At 43.1% G+C, this 15,605-nt stretch overlaps 1 protein-coding gene across 3 annotated transcripts in view; it reads right to left on the reverse strand.

Annotated features, from left to right (window-relative positions):
* cwc22 (CWC22 spliceosome associated protein homolog) overlaps positions 1 to 15,605 on the reverse strand; it is a 151,971-nt gene that overhangs the window by 62,568 nt on the left and 73,798 nt on the right. For all 3 annotated transcript variants that reach the window (XM_068035535.1, XM_068035534.1, XM_068035536.1), the window contains 4 exons: positions 14,972 to 15,039; positions 5,024 to 5,140; positions 2,566 to 2,802; positions 114 to 242 (listed from right to left, as the gene is read on the reverse strand). In XM_068035535.1, coding sequence (XP_067891636.1) covers positions 114 to 242; positions 2,566 to 2,802; positions 5,024 to 5,140; positions 14,972 to 15,039 — 551 coding nt within the window. The remainder of the gene's footprint in view (positions 1 to 113; positions 243 to 2,565; positions 2,803 to 5,023; positions 5,141 to 14,971; positions 15,040 to 15,605) is intronic.

Here is a 15,605-nt window from a genome sequence, read left to right on the forward strand (position 1 = left end):
AATAATGTTGGAGTTGTTTTGTCATTCCATTAAATACACAAAACTTCATACCTATACTCATTCATCATAATGCACGAGTGCTCAAGATATATGAAAATGACAGAGATACATACCTTCCCCGAACAATATTTTCTTGGAGAAGTTCGTGAATAATATTAGCTATGTTTGAGACATTCACTTTGTTGATGAGACCATTTATTGACTTCTTGAGAGCTTCCCAGCTCATTCGCTGATATGCCAAACTACAACAGAACAGGAAAAAGTGTGGCATTATTAGAGCACTTTAAAAAGAGGTAAACATCAAGCAACTAAGGGAAAAGGGGTCAGATGCTAACAAGGGGAGAAACAAGAAAGAGAAAGGTTTAAAGAAGCTTCAGTAGGCAGACAAAGAGATAGCAAGTTCCAGAAGACAAAGAAATAGTGGCTCAAAAACAGCTGCCAATGGTGGAACGAGAAATGATTCACACCCAAGGTGCTTGCAAATGACAGGTGAATCTGAGATTCAATCTAAGTAAACAAAGGAGTAAACACAGGTTTCGGTTCCGAAGAAGGGTCACTGACCCGAAACATTAACTCTGCTTCTCTTTCCACAGATGCTGTCAGACCTGCTGAGTGGTTCCAGCATTTCTTGTTTTTATTATAGTAAACACAGGTAACTGTGTCGGCAAGGCAACTTCAGAGAAAATACTCACTTTGTAACAATGAGTATGACTGAAAAATCCTAACAAACCCCTGCTATAGCAATGAACTGCAGAGAGTAATTACAGGGGAATGACCCGGTCAGAATTGTCAAAGGCAGCAGTAAGTTTCGAAGCATTAGTGGACATAGTGCGCCATGGTCCCAGTTGCACAGGATGCCATTTATTGCTTTCAACAAGACAGTTCCTGTGCTGTAGGCAGGGAGAAAACATGTTGGAGAGTCTCACTAAAGGAATTATGGTTCAAGTAGGAGTATAAATATTTGGCAAAAACACATTACAGGATTGGAGCGAAGATGGATATTGAGTAGTGGCTAGAAAGAATGGAGGGGATTCAAAGCACATTTTGGGTTTATGGGCTACTATACGTAATTTTGCAGGTGGTGGAGACAATGCTGTGGAAAGGGAATACTGATCGAGTCAGCAAGTAGTGGGCTAAATGCAAGTTGGGTGAATATCAAGGAGCTGTGTTTCCTGATATGATACATTTGGTGATGGCTGGAGGGGAGGAGAAAGGGAAAACAGTGCAGCATAGAGGGGAACGAGGATTCTAATGGGAGAAGGGCAGTAGATGTAGCTGAGAGTCACGCCGGCGGTTTGTGGGATTGCCAAGTAATTTCTCACAGAAAAGGCAAGAGAGTGGAGCAATATCGAGTGGGTAGGAGTACATGTAGAAGAAAGGATCTGAGTATAAACGTCCAGTAAGAATCCTTTTGGTGATTGAGATTTGAGGCCTCAAGAGATGGCAGTCAAAGATTCAGAAGGTGGAGAAGGTAAAGGAAGTCAGCAACAGCAGGAAAGGATGAGTCCAGGTGGAGAATGATGTCACCCAGAAAAATTCATTTTTCAGTGCCAGGGATAGGAAGAGGATAAGATCTAAGATTTTGGTGAGGAAGGCATCCCTGCATGAGGGAGTTGAGATGTTAGTTATTGAGGACTTAAAAGAAAGGAAAACGAGCTGGGGGAAAATAGGGGTTGGCCATGACTGGATAGAGATCTTCATTTGGGAAAAGGACTCAGTGCAACATAAATATATATCTGAGTTGGACAGCTTAATGAAGAGAGTGTCTACATCAATAACACAGGTTTCAATTAGGCCCATGCATTTATTCAGTCCTCTGATGGGGAGATATTGTAGGTGGGTGGACATTATTTAATGTGGTGTAGAAGCAGAGGGAGGCAGTAGATTCACAAATGACTGTTCATTTTTTTTCCTTAACAGTTGGCCAGGCAACAACTCGTTGAGGGCATCAGGCAGGGCCCAGACCAAGTTTGTTTCAATGCAAACTGTTGTTCATACTTCAAGTTGTACAGAGGAAGTTGAATCTTATTCTTTATAATTAGTGACAAAAAATCCAAAAATAATCTACATAAGACAGATTTACTTTTGTTTCCAAAGAAACATGTTCATTATATTTAAAAGCCATCAGATTATTAATGGCTTGAAACATCCATATTCTGAAACAAGACTGCTCAACGTAACTGAGACCAGAGTTTCAAATCAATCTTCAACAGCTAATAAGCAGAGGTCAACAGGTTCAAGAGTTTCAAATCAGTATACAATGAGGATCAGACAACAGCACAAAACGATCTCTATATTTCACACCAATTATTACTTTGGTAATTTCAGTGAGAAGGCAGAAGAAATAGAAATGTCACACAGCATGGGGCAGAAGATTGAAGTATCCCATCAATATAATGTAGGTGAGCTCTGCACAAAATCTGTTACCTGATGCTGACAGTGTAATAAAACAGAAACACAACTCTACTTAGTGCAGTCATGTCTGTTGTCTGTAAGAACACCAGATTTATTCAATACGCTAAAATTTCAGTAAATTAACAGATTTTCACTTAATTTTCCACTTACCTGCTTTTGTCAGCAATTTGATCTTGCATCATCTTTAGTCTTGCAGGAGGAATATACGCTCCACCTGTCCGTGTTAATATAGGATCCAACTCTGCCTTTTTCTTCTTCATTGGTGGTTCAGAGGAGCTCTGAACAGTGGTTTCTTCCTCATTTCTTGTTATAGGTGATGGTGATTTTGGTCTCTTCCTGTGATCTGATTCACAATCTGTGTTCATTTTTCTCTCTTTGCCTCTACCTCTAAAATGAAAAGCAATTATTCTTGTGAAAGGCCTTAAAAGATTTATAATAGATCAATAAAGATAAAAAATAAAATATCATACCTGCTCATACTCCCGTCCATAAAATCTTGATTCCCATCACATTTGTGTCAACTCTTTCAATATAAGTTTTGTCACAGTAATTTATTACGAAAACATGTCAACTACCATGGAACCTTACAGCACATTCAGGTCATCCTACCTACTCTTTGAAAGAGCAGCCAATTAATTCCACTCCTCAGCTATTTTCCTATATCCCTTTCAAATATACACCCTTTGAAAGTTACTTTGGAACCTGCTTCCACCACTCTTTCAGGAATTGCATTCCAGATCATAAAAACATGCTGCATAAAAAAAAAATGCTCATCATACCTCTGGCTCTTGCAATTACCTTAGCTGTGTTTTCTGGTTGCCGACCCTTCTGCCAGTGGAAACAGTTTCTTCTTATTTACTCCATCAAAACTCTTCATGATTTTGAATGTTTCTATTAAATCTCCCCTTGACCTTCTCTGCTCTAAGGATAACAATCCCAGCTTTTCCTGTCTCTCTGTGTGGCTGAAGTCCCTTATCCTCAGTATCATCCTTGTAAACCTAGCAAAACCTTTCAGCCAGTGGTGGTGGCATTGTGCCTCAGTTTTATGTGCGGCAGTTTCTCAATCTGCACAGCAGATTCATTTCACGCCCCAGCTAAAAGTTGCAGATTTATTGGAGATAAGATGGAGGGGTGATGCAATACTGGTTTATATAGCTTAAGTTTTTCTATTTCATTACAAATAATGCAAACTAAAAGCCAAGTACATTAAGATAAGGGCAGAATATTTATTCTTGGCTCCTTGCGTGCAAAAACCAAGTGAGAGTAACTGGAATGTTAAGTTTTCATATTAATTTAACCAAAATTATTCCGCAACACATTTAAACAGAAAAGTACCAGCTCTATGTAGCAAGAGCTCCATTCAAAATATCTGCCGTACTTTACTATAAGCAGGGCGTAAGTATAAAAGCTTTCTTTCATAGCTGAAGCTGGGTGGATGTTCGATCCATATGTGGACATCATAGATTTAGAAGCAAATGATCATGTCTCATCAATCTATTAGAATTCTTTGAAAAACTAATGTGAATTACTAGAAATGTCTTACCCAAGAGATACAACTTCATTTTCCACAGGCATTTGATCGGATGCTATAGGCAAGATCTTTAAAAGGCCATAGAATTAACAAATTCGCAAGGTGGATTGAAAACGGACTTAACAATCAGAAGGAGAAAGTGGCAATAAATGGGAAAATCTCTGCCTGGGGTGGCAAAGTGTTCTCTGGAGTTTTTTTCTGGATATCCTGAAGCTAACACTATTCTTGAAAAATGAAGATACGAGTACTTTTTGTGGTATATAATTCAGTGATGATATGAAGTTGCTTGTTCAGGTCATAAAGAAACAAACTGATGGGAAAAGGAACCGCAAATGGATCATAACATGGATATGTACAAGAAAATGCTCACCGGAACATGAAATATGCACACAATGAAGAACTATTTTGGAATTAACGAGTATTTGTAGCTTTGGATGAAGCAAAATCATACCAAGATACATTAAGTGCTTTCTCTTGGCATCACTAAATTCTTTAACAAGTGGCTCCCCATTTATGCAGAATTTTATTGGAGAGAAAATGGAGCAGTGATGTCATCCAAGTCTTCAAAGCTTTGAGACAATAAAAGGTGCAAATAAACTATCTGACTGATCAATATCCACCAATTCTGAATTTATACTATGTACCAAGACTTAATTCAAAAGAAATTTTCCTAAATCAAGCAGTGAACGTGTGATCATGACAGGGAGAAGCATCCATTGAAATGATCACATCTGCCACAGAACTGGTGTTCCCTCTGCTGCTAGGCCAAGACACGGAAGCAGTGTCAGATCAGGAGAGTAGTCAGCTATGGTTAAATGTTAAAATGGGAGAAAACTCTGAACCAACAGTTTCATGATTATCTTGGAGCAGCATATAGAATTGTATAGAAACTTCTCTAAGGACGAGGAAATGGTCGACTCAACTCCATACAAGTTATACAGGTTGCCAATGGCAGCGGAAGGAGCACATTTTATGGACTCAATGGCCTTCTGTTATTTTAAGCTTTATGTTCTCATGATTATCTCAGCTGTTGACATTGTTAACAGACGCTGTACTTCAAAACTGGAAAAAAAATACCTCGGTTGCAAATTTCTATCATTATATCTGCCATTACTAGATGGTCCTCTGTCACAGGCATTCCTGTCAGGATAATCTCTTGGGGATCTTGACCGTGACTTTTCATGACCTTTACGTCTGAAGAGGAAAAAGACAACAGGTTAGTAGCCATTCTTTTCGGATAATATGTCGAAGTACAACACAGACTTGAAACTTTTAAATAAGTGGTTTCAATTGTTTGATAGAAAAGGCACATTAGACAAGCTTGCAGTTCTAACCCAATAACACTGGCCAAGTTCACAACTATCCCTGTTATTTCTACCTGCTCTGTTCCAATACCTTTACAATTTTAAGCATATCAAAAACACCCTGCAATCTCCTCTGTTTGAGCAAAAACACCCTCTAAGTTTCCAAGTCTTTCACCATATTTGTATTTCCTTATGGCTACATTTTGTTTTATAGAGATACAGCACTGAAACAGGCCCTTCGGCCCACCGAGTCTGTGCCGACCATCAACCACCCATAAACCATTAGGTTGCACAGTACTAACAGTACTAGCACATGCGCAAATGCAGCCTGCTCCACTGATACATCATTGTCTGTGACGTCTCAGGCAGCGGCCAGTAAAGATCGGGCTTTATTACAAAATACAAATTCAACCCGAAAATCCCCTCAATGGTTGCCACCGCTGCCTCTATCCTACCCCCAAAAGTCCTCCGGCTCCCTCCTGCCATTGTGCTTCTCTTTGCCGCTCCCTCCTGCGTCCGTCTTCTTGCTCCTCTCACTTCGCTGCCTTCACTTAACCACTCACTCCAGCCTCGCCGCTCCCCCCACCGCCGCGGGCCCTTGCTCCCCACTGCCCCCTCCAGCCGCTCGCTCGCTTCTCCCCCCGCCCCAGCCGCTCGCTCCAGGTTGCGCCACTTCCCTCCTCTCGGCCACTCGCTCCGATGTTCTATCATCCCCTTCTGCGCTGCCCGAAGAAGCAAGGCGGGCTGTGAGGTACAGGCCTGCTATCCGACCCGAACCAGACGACATATGTAGGGGTCGGGTCGGACCGAGTCTAGGTCGAGTCGGGTCAGACCGAGTCTAGGTCGAGTCGGGTCGGACACACACGGGTAAATGCTCTCCTGTTAAGTAATGAAATTTTTTTTAAAACTTACCTGAGCTGGGAGTCTGGGACAAAACCGAGACTGCGCAGTGAGTGAGTGATGTCACTGTGACATCATTACACATGCGCTGCAGCTTCATGGAGGTTCCAAGTCGGAAGGTAAGTAAAGGGATGGTCGGGTCGGGCTAAAATTGGAGGAACTCAGGCCGTGTCGGGCTTGGGTCCGCTGTGCTTCGGTCGGGTTCTTTTCCACAATAGGTTAGAGAGTGACATGGGAGCGAGTGGCCGTGGGTAGGGGCGGGGGGGGGGGGGGGGTGGTTGGAGAGAGCAGGGAGCAAGCAGCCGGAGGCAAGGGGGGTGGGGGGGCAGCGGGGAGTGAGTAGGCGGAGAGTGGGGGGGAAGCGAGAAATGATCGGCCGAGGATTTATTTATTTTTTTATTATTTATTTAGAGATACAGCACTGAAACAGGCCCTTTGGCCCACCGAGTCTGTGCCGACCATCAACCACCCATTTATACTAATCCTACACTAATTCCATATTCCTACCACATCCCCACCTGTCCCTATATTTCCCTACCACCTACCTATACTATGGGCAATTTATAAAGGCCAATTTACCTATCAACTTGCAAGTCTTTGGCATGTGGGAAGAAACCAGAGCACCCGGAGCAAACCCACGCAGACACAGGGAGAACTTGCAAACTCCACACAGGCAGTACCCAGAATTGAACCCGGGTCACTGGAGCTGTGAGGCTACGGTGCTAACCAATGGGCCACCCAGTGGGAAGGGGGGGGGGGGAGTGGCCTGGAGCGAGCGGCTGGTGGGGCACGAGCAAGTGGCTGAGGGAAGGCAGCCGGGTGGCAGGGAACGAGCGGTCGAGTGGGGCGAAGCAGCGATTGAAGCAGGTGGGAGGGAGCGGGGCACTGTTCGGGTGAATGGAGACGGTTATTGAGGGGGTGAGGACGTCATGCGCAGGCATTCATACTGGCAAGCTGACAAATGTTCGCACCCACTGATGACATCCGCGACCGCTCTGCGCATGCTCTGCGTTGTCAGGAGTCACTTTGTTTCTTGATACCAAACAGCACCCTACTCAACCTGCGCTGTAAACTCACGATTGCCTCAAAACCTTTTCTATAAAGTGCAGAGCACAAACTGCACACAGTGCTCCAACTGTAGTCTGAGGCTTTATGCAAATTCTGCATTGTGTATTTGCATCTCAGCTTTTATACTCTAAACCTGTCAGCTTTCAATAAGCTTTTTTAAAACAATAAAGCAGCACCTTAAATCCAGAATGCTAGTAATGTCTTGCTGAACTGAAGCTCCAAATCCCTCTGGTCTTCCACATCACCTAACCTTCCCCCAGTCCAAGTGTATATTTTTCACATTGACCGATATAGAATTCCATCTACCAATCATTGCCCATTCTTCCATCTTGCCACTATTTCCTTGCAGCTTCTTTTGGTCCTCAGAACGATGCATTACGCCTCCCACTTTATGATCACCAGCAAGCCGAAATCATTTTTTAAAAATTCATTCATGGGATGTGGGCGTCGCTGGCTAAGCCAGCATTTATTGCCTATCCCTAATTGCCCTTGAGGTGGTGGTGGTGGTGACCTGCCTTCTTGACCCACTGCAGTCAATGTGAGGTAGGTAATTCCACAGTGCTATTAGGGAGGGAGTTCTAGGATTTTGACGCAGTGGCTGTGAAGGAACAGCGATATAGTTCCAAGTCAGGACGGTGTGTGCCTTGGAAGGGAACTTGCATTTGCTGCCCTTGTTCTTCTAGTTGATAGAGGTTTGGAAGGTGCTTTCTAAGGAGCCTTGGTGCATTTCTGTAATGCATCTTGTAGATGGTACACACTGCTGCCACTGTGCGTCGGTGGTGGAGGGAGTGAATGTTTGTGCACTGGGTGCCAATCAAGCAGGGTGCTTGGTCCTGGATGGTGTCGAGCTGCTTTGTAGATGGTGGACAGGCTTTGGGGAGTTAGGAGGCGAGTTACTCGCCACAGGATTCCTAGCCGCTGACCTGCTCTTCTGGCCACGGTATTGACCTTATGATGGAAGGAAGTTTCATTGATGAAGCAGCTAAAGATGGTTGGGCTTAGGACACTACCCGGAAGAACTCCTGCAGTGAAGTCCTGGAGCTCAGATGATTGACCTCCAACAACCATAACCATCAGGCATGACTCCAACCAATGGAGTTTTCCCCCCCGATTCCCACTGACTTCAGTTTTCCAGGGCTCCTTGATGCCATACTTGATCAAATGCTGCCTTGATGTCAAGGGCAGTCACTCTCACCTCACCTGAGTTCAGCTCTTTTGTTCATGTTTGAACCAAGGCTGTAATGAGGTCAGGAGCTGAGTGGCGCTGGCGGAACCCAAACTGAGCATCATTGAGCAAGTTATTGCGAAGCAAATGCCACTTGATAGCTCTGTCGATGACACCTTCCATCACTTTACTGATGATTGAAAATAGACTGATGGGGTGGCAAGTGACCGGGTTGGACTTGTCCTGCTATCTGTGCAACAGGATGTACCTGGGCAATTTTCCACATTGCCAGGTAGATGCCACTGTTGTAGCTATACTGGAACAGCTTGGCTAGGGGCACAGCAAGTTCTGCAGCACAGCTCTTCAGTACTACTGACACAATATTGTCAGGGCCCATAGCCTTTGCAGTATCCAGCGCCTTCAGTCGTTTCTTGATATCATGTGGAGTGATTCTATTTGCCGCAGTTTGGCATCTGTGATGCTGGGGACTTCATCAACTCGGCACTTCTGGCTGAAGTTTGTTTCAAATGCTTCAGCCTTATCTTTCGCACTGATGTGCTGGACTCCCCCATCATTGAGGATGGGGATATTTGTGGAGCCAATTCCTCCAGTTAGTTGTTTAATTGTTCACCACCATTCACGGCTGGATGCGGCAGGACTGCAGAGCTTATATCTGATCGGTTGGTTATGGGATTTCTCAGCTTTGTCTATGGCATGCTGCTTATGCAGTTTGGCACGCAAGTAGTCCTGTGTTGTAGCTTCACCAGGTTGACACCTCATTTTGAGGTATGCCTGGTGCCGCACCTGGCATGTCCTCCCTGCACTCTTCCTTGAACCAGGGTTGGTCTCTTGGCTTGATGGCAACGGTAGAGTGGGGAATATGCCGGGCCATGAGGTTACAGATTGTGGTTGAGTTCAATTCCGCTGCTGCTGACGACCCACAGCACCTCATGGATACCCAGTTTTGAATTGCTAGATCTGTTCGAAATCTATCCCATTTAGCACAGTGATAGTGCCACACAACACGATGGAGGGTATCCTCAATGTGAAGGCGGGACTGTGTCTGTGACTGTGCGGTGGTCACTCCTACCAATACTGTCAAGGACAGATGAATCTGCGGCAGGCAGATTGGTGAGGACGAGGTAAAGTATGTTTTTCCCTCTTGTTGCTCACCACCTGCTGCAGACCCAGTCTAGCAGCTATGTTCTTTAGGACTCGGTCAGCTGAGTCAGTAGTGGTGCTACCCAGCCACTCTCGGTGATGGACATTGAAGTCCTCCACCCAGAGCACATTCTGCACCCTTGCATGGTGTTCACCTTGGAGGAGTACTGATTCATCAGCTGAGGGAGGGTAGTAGGTGAAAATCAGCCGGAGGTTTCCTTGCCCATTTTTGACCTGATGCCATGAGACTTCATGGGGTCCGGAGTTGACGTTGAGGACTCCCAGGGCAACTCCCTCCCGACTGTATACCACTGTGCCGCCACCTCTGCAGGGTCTGTCTTGCCAGTGGGACAGGAAATACCCAGGGATGGTGATGGCAGTGTCTGGGATATTGCCTGTAAGTTATGATTCCATGAGTATGACTATGTAGGGCTGTTGCTTGACTCGTCTGTGGGACAGCTATCCCAACTTTGGCGCAAGCCCCCAGACGTTAGTAAGGTGGTCTTTGCAGTATTGTTTCTGATGCCTGTGTCGATTCCGGGTGGTCCATCCAGTTTCATTCTGTTTTATTGACTTTTTAGCGGTTAGGTAAACTGAGTGACTTGCTGGGCCATTTCAGAGGGCATTTAAGAGTCAACCACATTACTGTGGGTCTGGAGTCACATATAGGCAAGACTAGAAAAGGAAATCTGCTGTCCTTACCTGAAGGACATAAGTGAACCAGATGGGCTTTTACAACAATCGACAATGGTTTCATGGCCATCATCAGACTAGCTTTTGATTCCAGATTTATTAATTGAATTCAAATTCCACCTTCTGCTGTGGTGGGATTTGAACCCATGTCCCCAGAGAAATACCCTGGGATACTAGCCCAGTGACAATACCAGTACGCCACCGTGAACAGAAGTTGCGCTAGAACCCTAACCCTAAAGGACAACACTACTGGCTTCCAAGCAGAGAAAGTGCCCTTAACTTCCTGTGTTTCCTCAGCTGTAACCTTCTTTTGACCCAATTTCACAATAGTCTTCGCTAATAGTCCACTATGCACCACCTTGTCAAACTAACAAAAACTCAAATGCAGATCATAAATCACAGAAAAAACATAATCTGAAATAAAATGAAAAGACACAAGAAATCCAAGGAGTATTTTATGCAACATCAGAAGACATCTGCACAATATCTGAACCCAAGAGGCAAGAAGACAACTAACTCCATATTTTTGGCTGTATCTAATCAAGTGGTACAATTGCCTTTTATCCCCAATGAACATCAGTGCAATGCTTATAAAGTTTTCGTAACAAAAATCAAAAAAGCAAATTTGTAAACTCTCAGAAAATATTCTATGTAACAGTTTGCTTTGTGCCAAATACATCACTTACTGAAAGCCTTCTGCTTTACTGTGACACAGATAATTAGAACTGTCTAATTTTCCAAATATTTTTAGGCAAGATTTAAGGATGGACTGAGCTCCTCTAAGTCATTTTCTGGTTGATGTATCCTTGGATTCAGAAAAGCATCATGTGGAAGATTCTATAAATGATGGGTCTCCCAGCCATCAACAGTTAGATTACAGCACATTTATCAGAAGCTCAACACGAATTCGCCTCAGCCTCGCTCATCCACTCATCAGGGCATCAGTATTTAAATGATCTGAGCTCTTTTAAACCATTAATCTATCCATAAGTTCATTCAATATATAGTACTGATGACACCTTGTTTGAAGAATTGCCTGGCATCAGTTCTATAATTACCCTGACATTTTGAAATTGTGCCCCCTTAACCTGGTTCAATTGAAATGGCATATTGGATCTCCATTTCCTATATTATTTAGTACCTAATTTATCACACGAGACTTTCTACGAGGTTGACAAGACCACGTTTAGCCAGTCCTTCCTCAAACTCCGTCCTGACGCGAGGAATCAATTCTATGGCCTTTTATTTTAACATTCGGCTTTGAAAGGCTTCCATGCTTCTGACTCGAACTGGACATAACAAACAGCGTGTAGTCTAAACAGAGCACGTTACAATTTGAAAAATATTCCCTTCACCTTCATGCTATTGCTTCAAATGTATATTACAAGATTCTACTTGCTTAGTTGGTTGCTGTTTTATAATTAATGGACATAAACAGAAAAGGTGACGCATAAGGGCAGAGCCATAGAACTGAAGGATGTGGACAGGTGTGTTGAGCATGGAATCTACTAAAATCTTAGGCCTCATCTTCATCCTTAGCGATGAACACCATTCATGGGTTACTTATCTCATTCTATTTTTTTCCTTTCCATGGTGCAATACTTCACATTAAATTTCATCTGCATTCTAGCCTTTATTGCTAGGGGGTTGGAGTTTAAAAATAAGAAAGTCGTGTTACAACTGTACAGGGTATTGCTAAGGCTGCAACTGGAGTACTGTGTACAGTTTTGGTCCCCGTATTTAAGAAAGGTTATACTGGCTTTGGAGACAGTTCAGAAGAGATCCACTTGGCTGATTCCTGGGATGAAGGGGTTGACTGATCAACAACAGCTAAACAGGTTAGGCCTTTATTCATTAAAGTTTCGAAGAATGAGGGGTGACCTTATTGAAACGTACAAGATTCTGAGAGGGCTTGACAGGATAGATGTTGAGAAGATGTTTCCACGACTGGGGGAATCTCGAACCAGGGGACATAGTTACAGAATAAGGGGACACTCATTTAAAACTGAGATGCAAAGGAATTTCTTCTCAGAGGGTACTGAATGTCTGGAATTCTCTACCCCAGACAGTTGTGGAGGTGTGATCACTGAAAGTATTTAAAGTGGAGGTAGATAGATTTTTGAAATATCGGGGAGTTGAGGGCTACGAGGAGCTGGCACGTAAGAGGAGTTGAGGTCAGGGGAAGATCAGCCATGATCTTATTGAATGGCGGAGCAGGCTTGAGGGGCTGAATAGCCTACTCCTGTTTCTATTTCTTATGTTATCATCCCACCCATCTTCATATTTTATGATTCCAAAACTGATCCATTTATGTTCAACTTCTGAACAGAAGTTGCTAATGTAAATTAGAAACATTTGAGTTTTCAACAGCAACTTGTGGATCACCCCACTCAACACTTATCTCATAAACCCCAAAATAAGTCCTCAAATAAATACTTGCCTCAATTACTAGGTTACTGCACAATTAATGCTTAATTTTAAAGCAAGACTAATGTTTGCTGTTGCCATGATAGTCTGCTTCAAAACCATTACCTCCCAGTATTCACCTATTCGCTCAAGTGACCAATACCTCAAAAGTCTCATCGCTTGTCTGTCATTACCCACCCCTGAAGCTTTACTTTTTTCAAGGCCTTGCAGTCTTGGACTTTAAACTCATTTATGCTGACGTCATTCATTTGTTTTTGTTTATACTGTGAGCAATTAACCAATTTGCAAATTAATTTGCTTTTACCCATCTATTTTTGGCTCTATTTTCTTTTTTCAGGGTCCTCATCTCTTCTGCAATTTAATGTTGTAGTACTAAAATCTTAACATCCTATCTGACCTCAAGCTGAGCTTTCAGCACATTGGACCAGTTACCAAAAAAGAGTTGATTACAACCTATGCAAACCTGCCCAACTCAGTCCTTCCCACTGTTGAAACCTTTTCTGTGCTGCGGTCAACTGAAGACTCAGTTAGTGCAATGCTTGTCTTTCTTTCCTTGCACCCTCCACAAACTCTAAATTGAGCCAAATATCAATACTTCCACTTCCACATCTTCAATGACCAACACTGGCTCCCAGACCCCTAACATATTAAATTTAAACTCCACATCTAGTCTTCAAATCATTCCACAGCCTTGCCCCACTCTATCTCTGCAACCTTTGTCAGCCTTATCTTGCCCCACCCACATCCTTCAGTTCTAATCCTAGGTGTAACCTTTTCCATTCAGCCCACCATTGATGACAGAGCCATCAGCTTCAATAGCCACAATCTTTGGAAGCCTGCCCCTGAGTCCCTCTACCTTTACACTTCTCTCTCCTCCATGAAAAACATTCTGAAAAGTAAATTTTGGTTAGCACTCTGAATCTCATCCTCCAAGGCTCAACAGCTTTGCCCATTACTATTTGTGAAGTGCCTGCAGGTTACTTTGGATTTCAAATGCTAGATAAATATAAGTTGCTGTTCAAAGAATGTTTTACCTATATTTTGTGTCTGCAGCGATGCTTTTTTTTTTTTAAAGGTCTCTTTTGCTTCCTCCAACTGCACATTGATGTTTCTATGTATTAGATAGATCACTGTGAATTGCTTCCTATTTTTCCTTGCAGGATTTGTGCACGTAATTTTTTTCCTTCTTTTTAAGCTTCTATTTTTTAGCCAGAGCGTGCAATTATGTGGTATGCCTTGATCCTGCATGGCCATAATTATGTCATAAAAGATATTCTACTGCAGTGTTGAACTATTTCTCCACACCCTTCAAATCAATTTACTGGAGCTCTCTAATGATTTCCCTTGTTAGTTTATCTGACTCCCAACCCTGTCTTTCAGAAATTACTTAACTCTTCAAAATTATTTTCATACTGTACCTCTACAGAAAAGTAAATTACCGCATATTACATACTGCATTTTAAGGGTTCGCCAATGAAGTTTTTTCAAAGACGTGGAAGTAGTTTTGAGCTACGAAAAATGCCAATACTTTCCTCCACATGGTTTGTGATTAAATGCATAGCTTTTCATTTTTTTTTTTGAAAGTATCATCTTTTATCCATGTTAGTTAATTTTAATTTAATAGAGAGTTTGAAAACTGGAACTGATTGCCCTTTTGGTCTGTCTCAATTCCTGAAGTGAGTGGTCATCTCTGATGCTGTCGCTGCTGCACGTGCCACTTTTCCAGTGCCACTTTCAACATATTCATATAGGACATGACTTGGATTTTGCCATATAAACAATTTATAATACAGCAATGCTGCAAATACCAAAGTTACTGAAGTGTCATTTTACAAAACTGGAGAGATGCAACACAATGGTGAGAGATGCAATACAATGGTAACAGATACATTCGAGGTATCATACAAATACGTAATGTTGTGAAACCTCATCGATCTTGTTCCATGATGTATCAATACAGTGTAAATAAAAAATGTGCATAAAAGATTCCAAGAAGAAATAAATAATGCCATCAAGTTAAGGCAGTGGCATTCAAACCTGATCTACATGAGATATACTGGTATTGGCATCAAGGCCCATTAGGCTGATGCAATGGCTCAACAGCTTCTATATTTATACTAATCGGAAGCATCCAGCAGCAGAAGTAAACAAATACCCAAACAACTTTCGATTCAACATGAAGCCAGCATTAAACTGCAGGAAACTGGAAAATTATTCGCTTGGATCAAAATTTAAAAATATGTGTCACAATTAATAAACTGTGTCAGACAGGCACAATCTAAGATAATATATAAAATTCAATATTACCTGTACTCAGGAGAACTGCTTCTTTGACCTGGACTGTGGCCATCTTGCCTCTCCTGGCTCGTGTTGAGCTGAGAAAATAAAAATATTAAAAACAAAAGGCTAACAGGAACAGAAATTTGAGCATTTATCCTGGTGTATGCTGTGTCAAAGCTGATTACATCAAATATCAATTTCCTGCCAGTCCCAAAAGTAACAGAATTGTTCTATTTCTCCAAAAACTCATGTGGCTTCCATGATTTCTGGCTCTGCTTGTGGGAGCAGCAGGTGGGGGAAGCGAGAGAGAGAGAGACAGACAGACAGAGCGAGCGAGAGACAGACAGACAGACAGAGCGAGCGAGAGACAGACAGAGCGAGCGAGAGACAGACAGAGCGAGCGAGCGAGCGAGCGAGAGACAGAGCGAGCGAGCGAGCGAGAGACAGAGCGAGCGAGAGACAGAGCGAGCGAGCGAGCGAGCGAGCGAGAGACAGAGCGAGCGAGAGGACAGAGCGAGCGAGAGACAGAGCGAGCGAGAGACAGAGCGAGCGAGAGACAGAGCGAGCGAGAGACAGAGCGAGCGAGAGACAGAGCGAGCGAGAGACAGAGCGAGCGAGAGACAGAGCGAGCGAGAGACAGAGCGAGCGAGAGACAGAGCGA

The sequence above is a fragment of the Heterodontus francisci genome, chromosome 7, assembly GCF_036365525.1.
Source record: "Heterodontus francisci isolate sHetFra1 chromosome 7, sHetFra1.hap1, whole genome shotgun sequence".
Taxonomy (NCBI): Eukaryota; Metazoa; Chordata; class Chondrichthyes; order Heterodontiformes; family Heterodontidae; genus Heterodontus; species Heterodontus francisci.